This window comes from Babylonia areolata, chromosome 19 (genome assembly GCF_041734735.1).
Source record: "Babylonia areolata isolate BAREFJ2019XMU chromosome 19, ASM4173473v1, whole genome shotgun sequence".
Classification (NCBI taxonomy): Eukaryota; Metazoa; Mollusca; class Gastropoda; order Neogastropoda; family Buccinidae; genus Babylonia; species Babylonia areolata.
The window spans coordinates 1,950,001-1,967,500 of NC_134894.1; the positions used below are offsets into that span (position 1 = coordinate 1,950,001).

General features: G+C 43.0%; 1 protein-coding gene across 4 annotated transcripts in view; it reads right to left on the minus strand.

The window, feature by feature from the left end:
* LOC143293371 (carbohydrate sulfotransferase 15-like) overlaps positions 1 to 17,500 on the minus strand; it is an 80,940-nt gene that overhangs the window by 29,898 nt on the left and 33,542 nt on the right. The window contains exon 1 of one of the 4 annotated variants that reach the window (XM_076604176.1): positions 4,451 to 4,536. The exons of the other annotated variants lie outside the window; for them this stretch is intronic. Coding sequence (XP_076460291.1) covers positions 4,451 to 4,468 — 18 coding nt within the window. The 5' untranslated portion in view covers positions 4,469 to 4,536. Of the gene's footprint in view, positions 1 to 4,450; positions 4,537 to 17,500 lie in introns of those variants that run through there. 4 annotated transcript variants of the gene reach the window in all.

A 17,500-nucleotide genomic window follows, 5' to 3' on the forward strand; every position in this document is an offset into this window, starting at 1 on the left:
TGCGTGCGTGCGTCTGTGGACGTGTGTTTGCATGCGTGCGTTCGTGTGTGTGTGTGTGTGTGTGTGTGTGTGTGTGTGTGTGTGTGTGTGTGTGTGCGCGCGCGCGCGCACGCGTATTTTATCTTCAGTTCAACGTCTATTCACAATAAGTGTTTTTAGACGGAAAGGAGTAAAGAAGTGGATAAAGGAAAGGGAATGCATGTGAATATTAGTGTAAAAAAGTATTCATGTTATGTATCAGAGGAAAAGTATATTATAAGAAAAAGGTCTAAAGAGATTGTGGTGTGTATTGAATGAGGTGTCATGGGAAGGAGAATATGTATATGCATATCAACAAGTATTAATCTACAACAATGTAAATATAAATAACAACATTAATTATAACACATCAAAGGAGGATACCAACTGGACTGGAGTTTAAAATTTCCGAAAACATTCTAAGCAATGAATAATCATTCAACTACATCTTTAGGAATTAAATGTCTTATGCTCGGACAATGAATGAGTAGATGACTTAGTTATTTGCTTACCGCATATACATTTTATATTTTTAGAAAATTTTGTACGAAAGGCATTTAAACGAATTCTATACATTAGACTTGTAATTTGTCTTGAATGTGCTGCTGGTGTCAAATTTAGAAAATGTTTGGGATTAGCTGCATTCTTTGTGTTTACACGTGTGTACATGTGTGTGTGTGTGTGTGTGTGTGTGTGTGTGTGTGTGTGTGTGACGATGACACCAACAGACTGAAGTAATAGACAGACAGACAGACAGAGAGCACAGCACGGACACACAGCACACAGTGTGTGTGTAGACAGTGCACGTGCAGCCCGTGACCTGAACTACACTGACAGAGTGGTGTCGTGTCCGCTGTGGAGTGTAGGTATACCCCTCATCACTGTTCATACCTACACAGCCCCTACCCCTCATCACTGTTCATACCTACACAGCCCCTACCCCTTATCACTGTTCATACCTACACAGCCCCTACCCCTCATCACTGTTCATACCTACACAGCCCTGTCTCCGTCACAGACCAAGTCATTGTGGAGTGTAGGTATACCCCTCATCACTGTTCATACCTTCACAGCCCCTGTCTCCGTCACACACCAAGTCATTGTGCAGTGTAGGTATACCCCTCATCACTGTTCATACCTACACAGCCCTGTCTCCGTCACAGACCAAGTCATTGTGCAGTGTAGGTATACCCCTCATCACTGTTCATACCTACACAGCCCCTGTCTCCGTCACAGACCAAGTCATTGTGGAGTGTAGGTATACCCCTCATCACTGTTCATACCTACACAGCCCTGTCTCCGTCACAGACCAAGTCATTGTGCAGTGTAGGTATACCCCTCATCACTGTTCATACCTACACAGCCCTGTCTCCGTCACAGACCAAGTCATTGTGGAGTGTAGGTATACCCCTCATCACTGTTCATACCTACACAGCCCTGTCTCCGTCACAGACCAAGTCATTGTGCAGTGTAGGTATACCCCTCATCACTGTTCATACCTACACAGCCCCTGTCTCCGTCACAGACCAAGTCATTGTGGAGTGTAGGTATACCCCTCATCACTGTTCATACCTACACAGCCCCTACCCCTCATCACTGTTCATACCTACACAGCCCTGTCTCCGTCACAGACCAAGTCATTGTGGAGTGTAGGTATACCCCTCATCACTGTTCATACCTACACAGCCCCTACCCCTTATCACTGTTCATACCTTCACAGCCCCTGTCTCCGTCACAGACCAAGTCATTGTGGAGTGTAGGTATACCCCTTATCACTGTTCATACCTACACAGCCCCTGTCTCCGTCACAGACCAAGCCATTGTGCAGTGTAGGTATACCCCTCATCACTGTTCATACCTACACAGCCCTGTCTCCGTCACAGACCAAGTCATTGTGCAGTGTAGGTATACCCCTCATCACTGTTCATACCTACACAGATCTGTCTACACAATACCAACATCAACGACAACAACAGCAACGACAACAACAACATCAACAACAACGACAACAACATCAACAACAGAAAAAGGTGCTTCCTTACCCACACACAAGTGGAGAAAAGACAATCTGTTCTTTTTCTTATTTCCTGGCTGTACAGATCCTTTAACCCGCATTCTGAAGTCTTTGGAAGGAAGATAAAAGAGAGAGAAAAAAGCGAAAGGAAGGAAATGAAAACGAGAGAGAGAGAGAGGGAGGGGGGAGAGAGAGACAGAGAGAGAGAGAGAGGGGGGGGGAGACACACACAGAGAGAGGGAGAGTCAACAAAGAAGTCAACAAAATGAAAAGAGTCAAGACGCTGAAGCAAGCCCTCCACGTTCCATGTTCCCACCTTTAGCCTCCTGCCTTCACGGTCTGTCTGTCAGCACCGGCCACTTCCCTATTGCTGTGATGCTGACTGACTGGAACCACCCTCACTGCCCTGACTCCCCCTGGAGTGAGAGACCGATGACTTCTGCCTGTTGCATTGCAGTGAGGGGGGCTGGACTCGGAATCCCCCTCTACCTCGTGGGGCCCGGGCGTCACTGCGGTCGGTCCCTGGTCGTGACGACGGCTGTCGGTGCGGTCCTCTCTGTCCGCCACGGCTGTCCTGCCTCACCCCGGTTGAGTACAGCCTGTTGTCCGCCTGGTCCTGGGTCGTGAGTTGGTCTGCTGCTGTGTTGTCCTCTGTAGACATCGGGTGGCCGCTCCTTGTGTCGGAGATGCAAGGCCCATCTTTCTTCCCTGACGATGCTGCCTTGGCTGCGTCTTTGCTATCTCCCCGGGGAACGGATGGAAGTCTTCCGCTTTGAAAGTGAGGCGTGTCGCTGCCAAGTTTCACGATTTCGTTTTTCTTGAGATCAAATGTGAACACGCCATCATCAGTCCGAAGCTTGTCGTGTCTGATTACTGCCCTCTTGTTGTTGTCCCTCATTTCTATTCTCAGTGCCAGCAGACCTTTCTGTTGGTTCCGGACTTTCTCTGACACGTCTTCTCTCACAAAGAGTGGAGGATCATTTCCTTTCAAACACCCTGCCCTGGACATCACAAGCTCTCGGTCCTTGAAAGATAGGAACTTGACGATGACAGATGATTTTCCAAGGGGGTGTGCTCTTTCGATCCCGATGTCTGTGGTGATGTTCATTTTGTCCCTCATGACTGAGCGCACCTTTTCTTCACACTGTTCCCACGATTCCTTTCCACCGTTCAACAGGCCACCGAAGATTAAATTGTTTCGTCTGGAATGGTTTTCCAACCTGTCGATTTTTTCTTCCAAGTTCTCAACAAGACTTTCGAGCGTATCTTGATTTTCCTGTAGATTTTCATAGTGTACAAACATAGCATCCACGTCATCTGGTAGTATTTTCTGTTGTTCAGACAGTTCATCAAAACGGTGGTTAAGATGGGTTTCTACGTCAGCTATTTTTGACGACAGTACATTCTGGTTCGTTTCAAGTCTATCTTCAATTCTTTTCACTGACTCGGTGAGAGACTGCACTGACCTGATCAGCTGTTGTACAGATGACTGCTCTGTGTCCGTGTCTGTTCCCCGTGTTGACTGGCTGTGTTCTGCACTGTTGTTGCTTGCGCTCTGTCCGCTCACTGGGCCAGGGTTGAGTTCAACGCCCGAAATCACGAGAAAGGCGAACAGGGTGGTCACAGCAAAATGGCCAGCAAAGTTGAAGATCTTGAATCCCCGAATGCGTTTTGCAAAAATCGCCGCTTTCCTCTTCAAAAGTTTGATCCAACTTGGCACAAAAGTACCAATGGCCAGCCGATGGTCTTGAATGTCAACTGGCATTGTCAACAAGTGTCAGAAGTTCTGTTAATTATCAAAAATGACAGAGAGAGGGGGAGATAGAGACAGAGGGGGGAGATAGAGAGAGAGAGAGAGGGGGGAGATAGAGAGAGAGGGGAGAGAGAGGGGGGGGGAGATAGAGAGAGAGGGGGGAGATAGAGAGAGAGAGGGGGAGATAGAGAGAAAGAGAGAAAGAGAGAAGGGGGGGGGGGGGTCGAGAAGGTTGTATGAAAAGAACAATAAACACATAAACTGATAGAAAGAAAGACAGACAGACAGGAAAAAATGAAAGAGAAAAACATCAAAAGAAAAGAAATAGAAAGAAAGAACATATGAAGAGAAGGGAGAACCGGTGAGCTAGCCAGAAAGAAAACCAAACCCCACAGATAGAAAAAAGGAAGACAGACAGACAGAAAGGAAGTATGATCATCAAACTATATTATAAAAAAAAATCATCTTAGCACTGATCAGCCCAAATGAACCCAGCTCAGCAGTACTCTACAAATTGGAAATTAACAAATAATGAGGCCAGGAGATGAAATGATTAACAAATAGTAAAGAGTGGTAACTCTCTCCATTACACAAGAGTACCCTACAAATGTCCAGCTATTTGTCCAGGTGCATTGTCTTTTTACCACCTGTCTTTGTCTTCTTACCGCGGTCATCCCCATCATTGGAGCAGTGAAACACACAGCCTGACTGGGACACGAGAGCACAGGGAAAGCGGCAAGCACAGAGACTGAGCTGGCACATCTGTCACATCTGTCACATCTGTCCCTGAGAGGTTTGATGGGGACCAAGACACGGAGGGAGGGAAGAGGTGAAGGGGGTGGGGAGTGGGGGGTGGGGTGGCTTCAGAGAAAAACAGCAGTCGATGTGCAAGAGGGAGTCTTCTTCTTCTTCTTCTTCTCCTTCTTCTTCTCCTTCTTCTTCTTCTTCTCCTTAGTTCGTCTGTGTGTGAGTAGTATATCACGCCTGACTTTTCTTCTTCTTTTTTTCTTTAATTTTTTTCTATCTCCCTTTGTAACATTTGTTTCCCCGTGTCCCGGACAAGGAGGGTTGTGTGTGCGTGTGTGTGAACGCTGCCACTTTTGGTAGACCCCTCTCCTTGTAGCTCTCCCGCGTGCTCCATGCAGCTAAGGAAGTCTATGGAATGCACGTGTTGCACTGGAAAGCATGACGTGCAGATTTCCGATTTGTGAGTTATGGAAAGTTTTCTTCGTTTGGAAAACCAGCACCATTAGTCAGTGGAGCAAGACACTTGGCCAGGTCTACAAGTGTAGGGTCCTATGGAGAGGGACGCTCAGCCGGTATTTTGGCCGGAGCTCAGAAACCGTTGAGGTATTCATTCATTTATCTTAGTCGTTGCATTGGTAAAATGATCTTGCGATTTGTAGTATTTGTTGTACAGCCGTCCGAAAATATACGTATCTGTATTAGTCGCTTTTGCTCTTCATGTGTTTGTTACCTGAATTTTTTTACTGTCTGACGTTACATGTGCTATCTCATTTTCGTCGTAGTTATTTCCTAGTCTGGAACGTTACCAGTTTGCTTGAAACTGACGCGTGGTTTTTTGGTCGAGTGTTTGATTATTCTCTAGTTCAGTACTACTTTCACTCTAAATTTACAATTTCAAATGACCTCACGTATTCTGTTTGATGTGTTAGAATTACTCAGTCTATTTCTCCCAGTTCTGAATGTGGAAACAGTGAAGTAAGGTCTAGCCTACATTTGTTTGTGAGATTATTTTCCGTGGATTTGTAACTACTTCGGGAATTAATATTTCGTAGAAAGACTGGAAAACTGTTCAATTTGTTCAGATTGCTTTGCCAGTAAACCATGATGGGATTAATGGGAGTGAATGAGTCACTGTCCATGATAATGTAACGTAGTGCTATTGTGATTCCCCTTCCGCCCCGAGATGGTGGGCGGCGGCGGAATCCTACCAAAATCATGGATAATTCACTAGAACTTAGCCGCAGATTCTAGGTTTTTGTCTAGGGAACTCCATTCTTCCTGTGTGGAGACCCGACTTCATCCCCGCTGTTTGAGTGGCCGTCTTCCGCCTGGGGAGCTCGAGCGTCGCTGGTGGACGTGTTTCCCCAAGCCAACACCAGAGTCCACCTTCCAGGACAACGAACTGTGTGGTGCCAGTTTCTCCCCCCCCCCACCCCCCACCTCCTAAGTTGAGTATTACTGGTAAAAAGACAAACTGTCACAGAAGAGGGTGACGAAGGGAAAATTGTGGGTGTTCCTCTTGCTGGAGAGGAAAGCGAACAGACTTCTTTGTGGTGTCTGATCGTTAAGTGTCAGTGTCCTGTTGTATCGGGTCTGTGATGTGTTAAAAGTATTTGGAGTAAATGTTTTGTATCTGTTTATTCCAGGCGTTTGTTTGGATAAAGGTGAGAGAGCGTGAGAGTTGGCCATAACTTTTGTTGAAAAGTTGCACGCGACACCCCGAGTGTGCGAGCGTGTATGTGATTTTGTTTGTGGTCGATAGATTATCCCCCCTCCCCCCACCCCCTTTACCTTCCTCCTTTTATTATTTTTTTTAATAGTACTTAATTCTTTTTTTTCTTTTTCTTGTACTTGATAATTGCGAATTTGTGCGTGTTTTTTTGGTGTGTGTGTGTGTGTGTGTGTGTGTGTGTGTGTGTGTGTGTGTGTGTTCTCTTTGTCCAGGGCTGGGTGGAAAAAAGCATGTGTACTTGCTTCTCATTACCCTGGTGAAATAAAGTTTCGTTTCGTTTCGTTTCTCCTTCTTCGTGGGCTGGGACTCCCACGTTCACTGACATATTCTTGTGGAGTTTTAACAAAACAGGAGAAAAAAGAAGAGAATATGATTATATACGATACAAGAATACCCTTAACCTACCTAACTCTGTGTGTGTGTGTGTGTGTGTGTGTGTGTGTGTGTGTGTGTGTGTGTGTGTGTGTGTAACGGGTAGAATATCAATTATCAAATAACACAATTATTTCTGCAAAATGTAGATGCAGTGATATACTTATAGAAATATACACAACAATAACGTACATATACCAAAGGAAGCATGACTAAACACACACACACACACACACACACACACACACACACACACACACACACAGACTTAGGGAAAGAGATAGATAGCTATTATGTGATGTGGACAAGAGAAAGACATAGAGATAAAGACAGAGAGACACAAAGAGACACACACACAGAGGGAGAGAGAAAGAAAGAAAGAGATGAAGGAATTGATGTATGGACAGGTGAACTAATTAAAGGAGTGGGGTAGGAGGGGGGAAGGAGGGGTGGGAGGGAGGGAGTGGCGTGGTGGGTGGAATTCAAGGCAGACACGTGACCTCGACAGCTGGCTGTCCCGCCATTGGCTGTCTGCCTCTACCTGCTGCAGCCCTGGCGGAAATGGCTTCACAGGGAGTTGTGCTGAATGCAGTGCCTCACCTCCCCCCCCACACACACCCCCTCCGTGTCACAACGTGCTGCCCCTGCCCCTGCCCCTGCCCCGCCCCCTGACCCTTGTCATGCCCTGTCTCCCGGATAAAAATGGACAGAGAGTGTGCACACGTGTTTTCCTGTATGGATTGATGCATGACTGTTGCTGATATTGTGGGCTGGCTGGTGGGCTGGCTGCTGCCCAACACCACATAGTGTAACCATTGTGCACACAGCATGACACGACTGTAAACCTATCATCCATAGTGTAACCATTGGGCACACAGCATGACACGACTGTAAACCTATCATCCATAGTGTAACCATTGGGCACACACCATGACAGGACTGTAAACCTATCATCCATAGTGTAACCATTGGGCACACAGCATGACACGACTGTAAACCTATCATCCATAGTGTAACCATTGGGCACACACCATGAAACGACTGTAAACCTATCATCCATAGTGTAACCATTGGGCACACAGCATGACACGACTGTAAACCTATCATCCATAGTGTAACCATTGGGCACACAGCATGACACGACTGTAAACCTATCATCCATAGTGTAACCATTGGGCACACAGCATGACACGACTGTAAACCTATCATCCATAGTGTAACCATTGGGCACACAGCATGACACGACTGTAAACCTATCATCCATAGTGTAACCATTGGGCACACAGCATGACACGACTGTAAACCTATCATCCATAGTGTAACCATTGGGCACACACCATGACAGGACTGTAAACCTATAATCCATAGTGTAACCATTGTGCACACACCATGACAGGACTGTAAACCTATCATCCATAGTGTAACCATTGGGCACACACCATGACAGGACTGTAAACCTATAATCCATAGTGTAACCATTGTGCACACACCATGACAGGACTGTAAACCTATCATCCATAGTGTAACCATTGGGCACACATCATGGCAGGACTGTAACGACGTGGACATAATATCATGACGACCACATGACACATCAGAAGCAGATGCTTTTTATCAAATACTCAATACTTTAGAATTATATGACATTTGGAGGACCTACCATCCCACAGATAAAACAGATTTCTCTTGGGATAAATTCACCTCCCCCATAATACTTCGTTTCGACTACTGCCAAATTCAGAACATGTTTTGATTTCACCTCTCCCAGAATACTTCGTTTAGACTACTGCCAAATTCAGAACATGTTTTGATTTCTTGTAGTTCTTGTGACCACGTGCCTGTTCTACACTCAGACCACAAAGCAGTTGTTTTGGATCTTAGCGATGAAAGGTTTAACTGTGGTCCGGGCTATTGGAGATTCAACAGCAATTCTCTTCTAAATGAACTGTTTGTATGTAAAACGAATGCAGTGCTAGACAATTTCTTTCTTGGGTGTAATGAGGTAAACAACTCTAAAAACGGGAAGAATGCAAACTGGATAGAGAAAGTTTTGTGTTGATTTTAGGAATTGTCACACCTGGATGCACGGATCGACCGCCTCTCGCTTTTGGATCACACACTTTCCTTGTGACAGGTGCACAGGAAACAGTTGAACCACAGAGTCGAGAACAATATTCATCTATCGTAGCTGAGCGGTTTACTGCACGAAGTGGTAGAGGAATCGTTATGATATACAAGAAAATATGTGTATTGTTGGACAGTGCTGTGCGCTTGATGTTTTCGGTGACGTTTAGCAGGAGGGAGGTGAACAGTGTTGATGCACTGTAACAGGAGGGAGGTGAACAGTGTTGATGCACTGTAACAGGAGGGCGGTGAACAGTGTTGATGCACTGTAACAGGAGGGCAGTGAACAGTGTTGATGCACTATAACAGGAGGGCAGTGAACAGTGTTGATGCACTATAACAGGAGGGCAGTGAACAGTGTTGATGCACTGTAACAGGAGGGCAGTGAACAGTGTTGATGCAATGTAACAGGAGGGCAGTGAACAGTGTTGATGCACTGTAACAGGAGGGCGGTGAACAGTGTTGATGCACTGTAACAGGAGGGCGGTGAACAGTGTTGATGCACTGTAACAAGAGGGCAGTGAACAGTGTTGATGCACTGTAACAGGAGGGCAGTGAACAGTGTTGATGCACTGTAACAAGAGGGCAGTGAACAGTGTTGATGCACTGTACCAGGAGGGCAGTGAACAGTGTTGATGCACTGTAACAGGAGGGCAGTGAACAGTGTTGATGCACTGTAGCAGGAGGGCAGTGAACAGTGTTGATGCACTGTAACAGGAGGGCGGTGAACAGTGTTGATGCACTGTAGCAGGAGGGCAGTGAACAGTGTTGATGCACTGTAGAAGAGGGCGGTGAACAGTGTTGATGCACTGTAACAAGAGGGCAGTGAACAGTGTTGATGCACTGTAACAGGAGGGCGGTGAACAGTGTTGATGCACTGTAACAAGAGGGCGGTGAACAGTGTTGATACACTGTAACAGGAGGGCAGTGAACAGTGTTGATGCACTGTAGCAGGAGGGCAGTGAACAGTGTTGATGCACTGTAACAAGAGGGCGGTGAACAGTGTTGATGCACTGTAACAACCGCCCAGTGTTGATGCACTGTAACAGGAGGGCGGTGAACAGTGTTGATGCACTGTAACAAGAGGGCGGTGAACAGGGTTGATGCACTGTAACAAGAGGGCGGTGAACAGTGTTGATGCACTGTAACAACCGCCCAGTGTTGATGCACTGTAACAAGAGGGCGGTGAACAGTGTTGATGCACTGTAACAAGAGGGCGGTGAACAGTGTTGATGCACTGTAACAACCGCCCAGTGTTGATGCACTGTAACAAGAGGGTGGTGAACAGTGTTGATGCACTGTAACAGGAGGGCGGTGAACAGTGTTGATGCACTGTAACAAGAGGGCGGTGAACAGTGTTGATGCACTGTAGCAGGAGGGCGGTGAACAGTGTTGATGCACTGTAACAGGAGGGCGGTGAACAGTGTTGATGCACTGTAACAGGAGGGCAGTGAACAGTGTTGATGCACTGTAACAGGAGGGCGGTGAACAGTGTTGATGCACTGTAACAGGAGGGCAGTGAACAGTGTTGATGCACTGTAACAGGAGGGCGGTGAACAGTGTTGATGCACTGTAACAAGAGGGCGGTGAACAGTGTTGATGCACTGTAACAACCGCCCAGTGTTGATGCACTGTAACAAGAGGGTGGTGAACAGTGTTGATGCACTGTAACAGGAGGGCGGTGAACAGTGTTGATGCACTGTAACAAGAGGGCGGTGAACAGTGTTGATGCACTGTAGGAGGAGGGCGGTGAACAGTGTTGATGCACTGTAGGAGGAGGGCAGTGAACAGTGTTGATGCACTGTAACAGGAGGGCAGTGAACAGTGTTGATGCACTGTAACAGGAGGGCGGTGAACAGTGTTGATGCACTGTAACAGGAGGGCGGTGAACAGTGTTGATGCACTGTAACAGGAGGGCAGTGAACAGTGTTGATGCACTGTAACAGGAGGGCGGTGAACAGTGTTGATGCACTGTAACAGGAGGGAGGTGAACAGTGTTGATGCACTGTAACAGGAGGGCAGTGAACAGTGTTGATGCACTGTAACAGGAGGGCGGTGAACAGTGTTGATGCACTGTAACAGGAGGGCAGTGAACAGTGTTGATGCACTGTAACAGGAGGGAGGTGAACAGTGGTGATGCACTGTAACAGGAGGGCAGTGAACAGTGTTGATGCACTGTAGCAGGAGGGCGGTGAACAGTGTTGATGCACTGTAACAAGAGGGCGGTGAACAGTGTTGATGCACTGTAGCAGGAGGGCGGTGAACAGTGTTGATGCACTGTAACAGGAGGGCGGTGAACAGTGTTGATGCACTGTAACAAGAGGGCGGTGAACAGTGTTGATGCACTGTAGCAGGAGGGCGGTGAACAGTGTTGATGCACTGTAGCAGGAGGGCGGTGAACAGTGTTGATGCACTGTAGCAGGAGGGCGGTGAACAGTGTTGATGCACTGTAACAGGAGGGCGGTGAACAGTGTTGATGCACTGTAACAGGAGGGCAGTGAACAGTGTTGATGCACTATAACAGGAGGGCGGTGAACAGTGTTGATGCACTGTAACAGGAGGGTGGTGAACAGTGTTGATGCACTGTAACAGGAGGGCAGTGAACAGTGTTGATGCACTATAACAGGAGGGCGGTGAACAGTGTTGATGCACTGTAACAGGAGGGTGGTGAACAGTGTTGATGCACTGTAACAGGAGGGTGGTGAACAGTGTTGATGCACTGTAACAGGAGGGCGGTGAACAGTGTTGATGCACTGTAACAGGAGGGTGGTGAACAGTGTTGATGGACTGTAACAGGAGGGTGGTGAACAGTGTTGATGCACTGTAACAGGAGGGCTGGTGAACAGTGTTGATGCACTGTAACAGGAGGGCGGTGAACAGTGTTGATGCACTGTAACAGGAGGGCGGTGAACAGTGTTGATGCAATGTACAAGTGGCGTGTTGTGGGTGTTAAGCATGGTGAAGAGTTTAAGCTGGGTAGGGGGATTCAGGTATCAGTATCGTGTGACAGAGACAATGCACGTGCAGATCGTGCATTCATAGTCCCCTTTGATCACAGCGCGGTAAGTGTTGAAGTGTGGAAGTTAGAACACTCCACCTTACCGTAAGCTTTGTTGTCCTGCCTGCAACTGCGACAGGAGAGAAATCTCTTGTCAAAAAAGAAAAAAAGGTCTTATTTCTTCAACACTGAATAAAAAAACAACAACAAATTGAGATAAGCAATAACCCTGAAGATGAAAATCTCATGCAGAAAATTTGAATGTGAAATAAAAGTTAGATGAATTAGATAAACATACAAAGTGCAGAATGACAAACAGAGGTGCCGTGGATCGGAGCCAGGGTAGAGGACAGAACGACAAAGGGCACAGAGTATTTGTTCAATTTAGAAAAATGCTCGAAATAAAATCATGATAATTGGACTATTCATGATTCAGGTATATTGTGCCAGCGAGATATGGACCTCGAAGCCGAACTAGAAAATAAGATACAGGCCACAGAGATGATACGCTTCCGGAAGATCTTTGGCATCACATACAGGGACCACATGAAAAACCATGAAGTGTGTAGCAGAGTTAAACAAGCTACTGGGCCACATGATGACAAGACAAGACAAGACAAGACAAAATCTTTATTATCGAGGGTAATAGATAAGCAAGTAACATGCTTTTTTACATCCAGCCCTCGCCCTAAACAGGGAATAAAGCTAAAAAAGCGAAAATGGGCACAAAATCAAAACACAATCAAAATACATTATTCTACTATTCACAGCCATTCCACAAAAAATGAAATTTAAAAAAATCATGAAACACACACACACACACACACTAACACACTAACACACACACACACACACACACTACACACATACTACACCTTTGCACATCACTTGTTCGGTCAAAACTTATGTATGCACAAGAAGTATACTTCAGTGCACCGAAATATTTATTGAAAAAAATTCAAAGCATAGACTGCAGAGCATATAAACTGGCACTGGGCTCACCAGTCCATGCTTCCAGTAAGAAAACGTACAGTGCAGCGGGAGTACTACCATTAGAGGATCAAAGGGAACTTGCGTGTAGCAAATTTGTCTTGATAAGTTTAACGGACGAAAATGATTTGGAATCGGAAATAAATCTCAAATCCGACCGCGATTTTCCAAAGAGAGCTAGATCTATATCCTCTCATACCACACTGGGAACATACACGTCAAGTATTTTAACAAATACCGGCGTGAATAAAACCCCACATTTTGCTAAAAGGTCTGTTGTATCACCTACACCTGTATGGGAACTTCAAAGAGCGCAGTTTGATATCGATCACACTGATCTGACCAAAGATGACAACATAAATTTACTTACATCGCATGTAGGAATCCATTTGGAAGAGAAATACCTTAATCATCTAAAGAGTTTTACAGACGGCTCTGTTGTGAATGATAGAGCTGGTGCTGCTTTCGTTATTCCTGACCTTAACTTTCAAAACTCTTTTCAACTGGGAGAGAATAAATCCATCTTCACAGCTGAACTCATAGCAGTTCTAATGGCGTTAAATTTCATGATATCCTTTCCTAAAACTATATTTCAGATTCTATTTTGTGTTGATTCTAAATCAGTTCTTCATGCTATTGAACTTATAAAAGAAACGGTTAGGTATGAACTCATTATTGAAATTAACCATTTGATTCACGAACTCTTACTAAGAGGCTCCCACATAACCTTTTGCTGGATTCCTTCTCATTGCGGTTTTTACTATAATGAAAAAGTTGACATTTTGGCTAAAAAAAAAGGAGCTAGAAGCTCAACGAAGGAGTTAGATTTAAATATTTCGCTTTCACTACAGGAATGTTACACCATGGTAGAAAAAGTCCAATGGTCAAAATTTCAGTTTGAAGAAAAACACACCGGTAACTCGGAGTTACATAAGAACATAAAGAAAATGTATGGTTTCATGGGAAAACATTACCATAATGATTTTCATAAGAGGCAAATCATTTCTCTAATCTGCAGATGGAAAATGAATTGTTTTAGGACAAAATATGTCAGTAATGTTTCTTGCATCTGTGGTGCTCACATAACAGCCGATCATATACCAACTTGCGATATGCTAAAGTCTCAAATCCCTGAACTGAAATCATCTTCAGTGTTGACGATCTTCAGCAGTCCATTGCTAATGTATGACTTTTTCAACTCCTTGTTAAATAGTCCAGTTGGTTCGCTGTTATAGTTGTTAGTTTTTCATTAGAAATATGTTATATTGTTATGTTTTTTTGGGTGTTTTTTTTTAAACAAAACTTAAATCAATAATTTTCATACACACACACACACACACACACACACACACACACACACACACACAAACCAACAACAAAAAACAACCCACTGAAACAACTCTATTTCTTCTTCCTTAAAACAAATCTAAAACAAAATAACATCATCTGTGTGGAAACAACCCACCTTCACAGTTGACAAGCAACAACGTCACAAGTTAGTCCTGCACGTGCGACAGGTACAACGAACACAGTCAGACTGGTGCTTGTAGCAGTTGACAGCTGTCTCACAATGAACGTCGGCCTTATGTGCCATGTCCGGTGACTTTTATGTGGCTGCCAGCTTTTCTTCAACCACACGCTGAATTTCAGGGTCAAATTTCACCCATAAAATTATTTTATCACCAATTTATTTGTTTGGTTTTTCTTTTATTTGCCAGTTTTTATGTGCCACGTTCGATGAATTTATTTATGTGGATGCTTGTTTTCATATAAACACGTATTGAGTTTTGGGTTCAAATTGTACACATGAAGTTATCTTATTCCGAATCTATTTCTTTATTCTGTTTGTCTGTGATATATGTATGTTGTTTCGTACGGTTCAAGAACTGAATAACACAGACTCTCTGTGTGTGTGTGTGTGTGTGTGTGTGTGTGTGTGTGTGTGTGTGTCCCTCTCTGTCTGTCTGTCTGTCTGTCTGTCTCTCTCTCTCTCTATATATATATATATATATATATATATATATATATATATATATATATATATATATATATATATATATATGTATATATATATATATATTGTGCTTTCCCCTCCATTCCTGTATATTATCCTTCAACGAATAGTGAACGAATGTAACATGCATACCAAAAGGATACAAAGATAGACGTTTTATAAAGCAATGGAGACCTATATCACTTCATAAAAAGTGAAAATACATAAAATTGGATCATCCTGCATAACGAATCGCTTGAAGACTGTGTTGCCAAAACTTATAAACGAGGATCAGACAGGTTTCATGAGGCATAGATATACTGGGGACAATATTAGACTTATTTATGATACAATAGCATATTTAGATGAAAACATATTGCCTGGATTACTTTTGAATATGAACTTCTAGAAAGCTTTTGATTCTGTTAGTTGGAACTTTATGTCCAAAGTACTGAAGGCTTTTGGCTTTCAAGAAGACATATGCAGATGGATAGAAACATTCTATAACAATATTAAATCATGCGTTATTGTTAATGATCAGATTTCTAATTGGTTTAATGTGCAGCGAGGGTGTAGACAGGGTGACCCTATATCGCCATATTTGTTTTTAATGTGTGTTGAAATTTTGGCTATAACGGTACGTGAATGTAAGGATGTTCGTGGCATTACTATAGATAATACAGAACACAAAATATCTCAGAATGCTGACGATACAGAATTTCTCTTAGCAGGTGATAAGAAGTCATTTGAAACTTGCATAGACATAATAGATATTTTTGGGCGAAAATCAGGATTTTATATGAACTCTAGAAAAACAAGTGCAATATGGTTAGGCAGTCGTAAAAACTCCCCAGTTCGTTACATGGATCATTTGCAGATAGAATGGAACCCTGCACAATTTAAGATATTAGGTGTTTGGTTTACTAACGATTTGAAAGACTGTACTCAAATAAACTACTCAGAAAGAATTGCTGATATAAAACACCTATTCAAGATTTGAATAAAGAGACAGATAACCCCAATTGGAAGAGTGGCAATATTAAAATCACTCATTCTTTCAAAATTGATACATTTGTGGATGTTTTTATTGATATTTTCTTCCAAAGTCTACAGAACTTATGCTATCAATCTGTATGGGACAGGAAAAGAGAAAAAAATATTATTAGAAAAACTGTTCACAAAAGTACAAGAAATGGAGGACTTGGACTGCCATATTTGAAAACTTTTGCTGTGGCTTTGAAGCTGACCTGGATCAGAAAACTCCATATAACAAAATGGAAACATATTGCATTATATAACTTTCCTCTGCTTAATAATATTGATGAATATGGACCCGAAATTATTATGACATTCACGACATCAAATAGTTTTTGGTCAGAGGTATTGGTGGCTTATAGGACATACTTCTACACTATCTGTTGTGAAGACTCAGCAGAACTTCTTGCTGAACCAGTTTTCTATAACAGAAGAATTCAAACAGGTAAAAAGATTATTAAGTCTCGAAAGTACATAGATAAAGGGGTATATTGTATTGCACACTTTTTGAAAGAAAATGGTCACTTTATGTTATGTGAAGAATTTAAGCAAACATATCATGTAGATATTGATTTTGTTACTTTTTGTGGTTACAAATCTGCAATATCGGAATATATAAGGAATACTAAAATAAAAGTAGATGATAATAAGTCAAATTACTATGTCACTTTGTTTTAAAACGTTAATGTCTGTTGTCAAAGGATCGAAAATGTATTCTGACTCACTCATTGAGAATAACATCGCACCAAAATGCTGTGCAAAATGGGGCGAAAATTTTGATGTTGAAAATGATTGGAAAAATGATTTTCATTTATATACACAAACTTTCTGATGTAAAAGTGAAATGGTTTCAAATGAGAATTGTCCATAGGTGTATAGGGACAAATGTGATTTTGAAAAAAAATGGGATTATCAGATAATGACAACTGTAATTTTTGCCGCTCTACAAAAGACAGCATTGATCACATGTTTTGGAACTGCCCAGAAATCCAAAAATTCTGGCATGGTTTTATCGCAGTGGTGAATCAAAAATGAATGAATGTTCACAATATGCAGTTGACAAAAAGCCTTCTTATCCTTGGAGTTGATCGACATTTCCATACTGATACCACTTTTTACTTTATACTTTTCTTGGCAAAGCAGTATGTATATCAATGTAAAACGAACAAAACTAATCCACTTTTGAGAGCATTTCTTAGTAAGCTTAAAAATAGATACAAAATAGAAGAATATAGAGCACGAAAAAATTTACGGTATTCTGATTTTCAGAACACATGGATACCATACAAACCAATGTTCTTGGAGTAATCGCTTACTTCCAATCGGCTGCCTGACAAAAAATCTTTGTTGCTGATGTATATTTCTTTATGTGTGTGTATGTATATGCATGTATATGTTAGCGATGGTTGATACATAACTTTATTACACAGTCCTTACAAAGTGTTTGCGTATAGGAAGAAAGGAAAAAGAAAAGAAGGAAAAGAAAAAAAAAAGAAAAATCGAATTAAAAAAAATCAAAAAAAAAATCCACGCAATAACCTACCGTCGAGGCCTCATCTCCCACTGAAAACGAAGTGTGGTAACCCCATTCAGCATGCTGGCCTATTTTTGTGGAATCCAGTTCCACTCATTCAGGAAATACTCCAACTGTTTAAACTTTTTTTTTCTGTTTGTGTTTTTCATTGTTTGTCTGGTTTTTTGTTTGTTTGTTTTTTTCGTTTTTT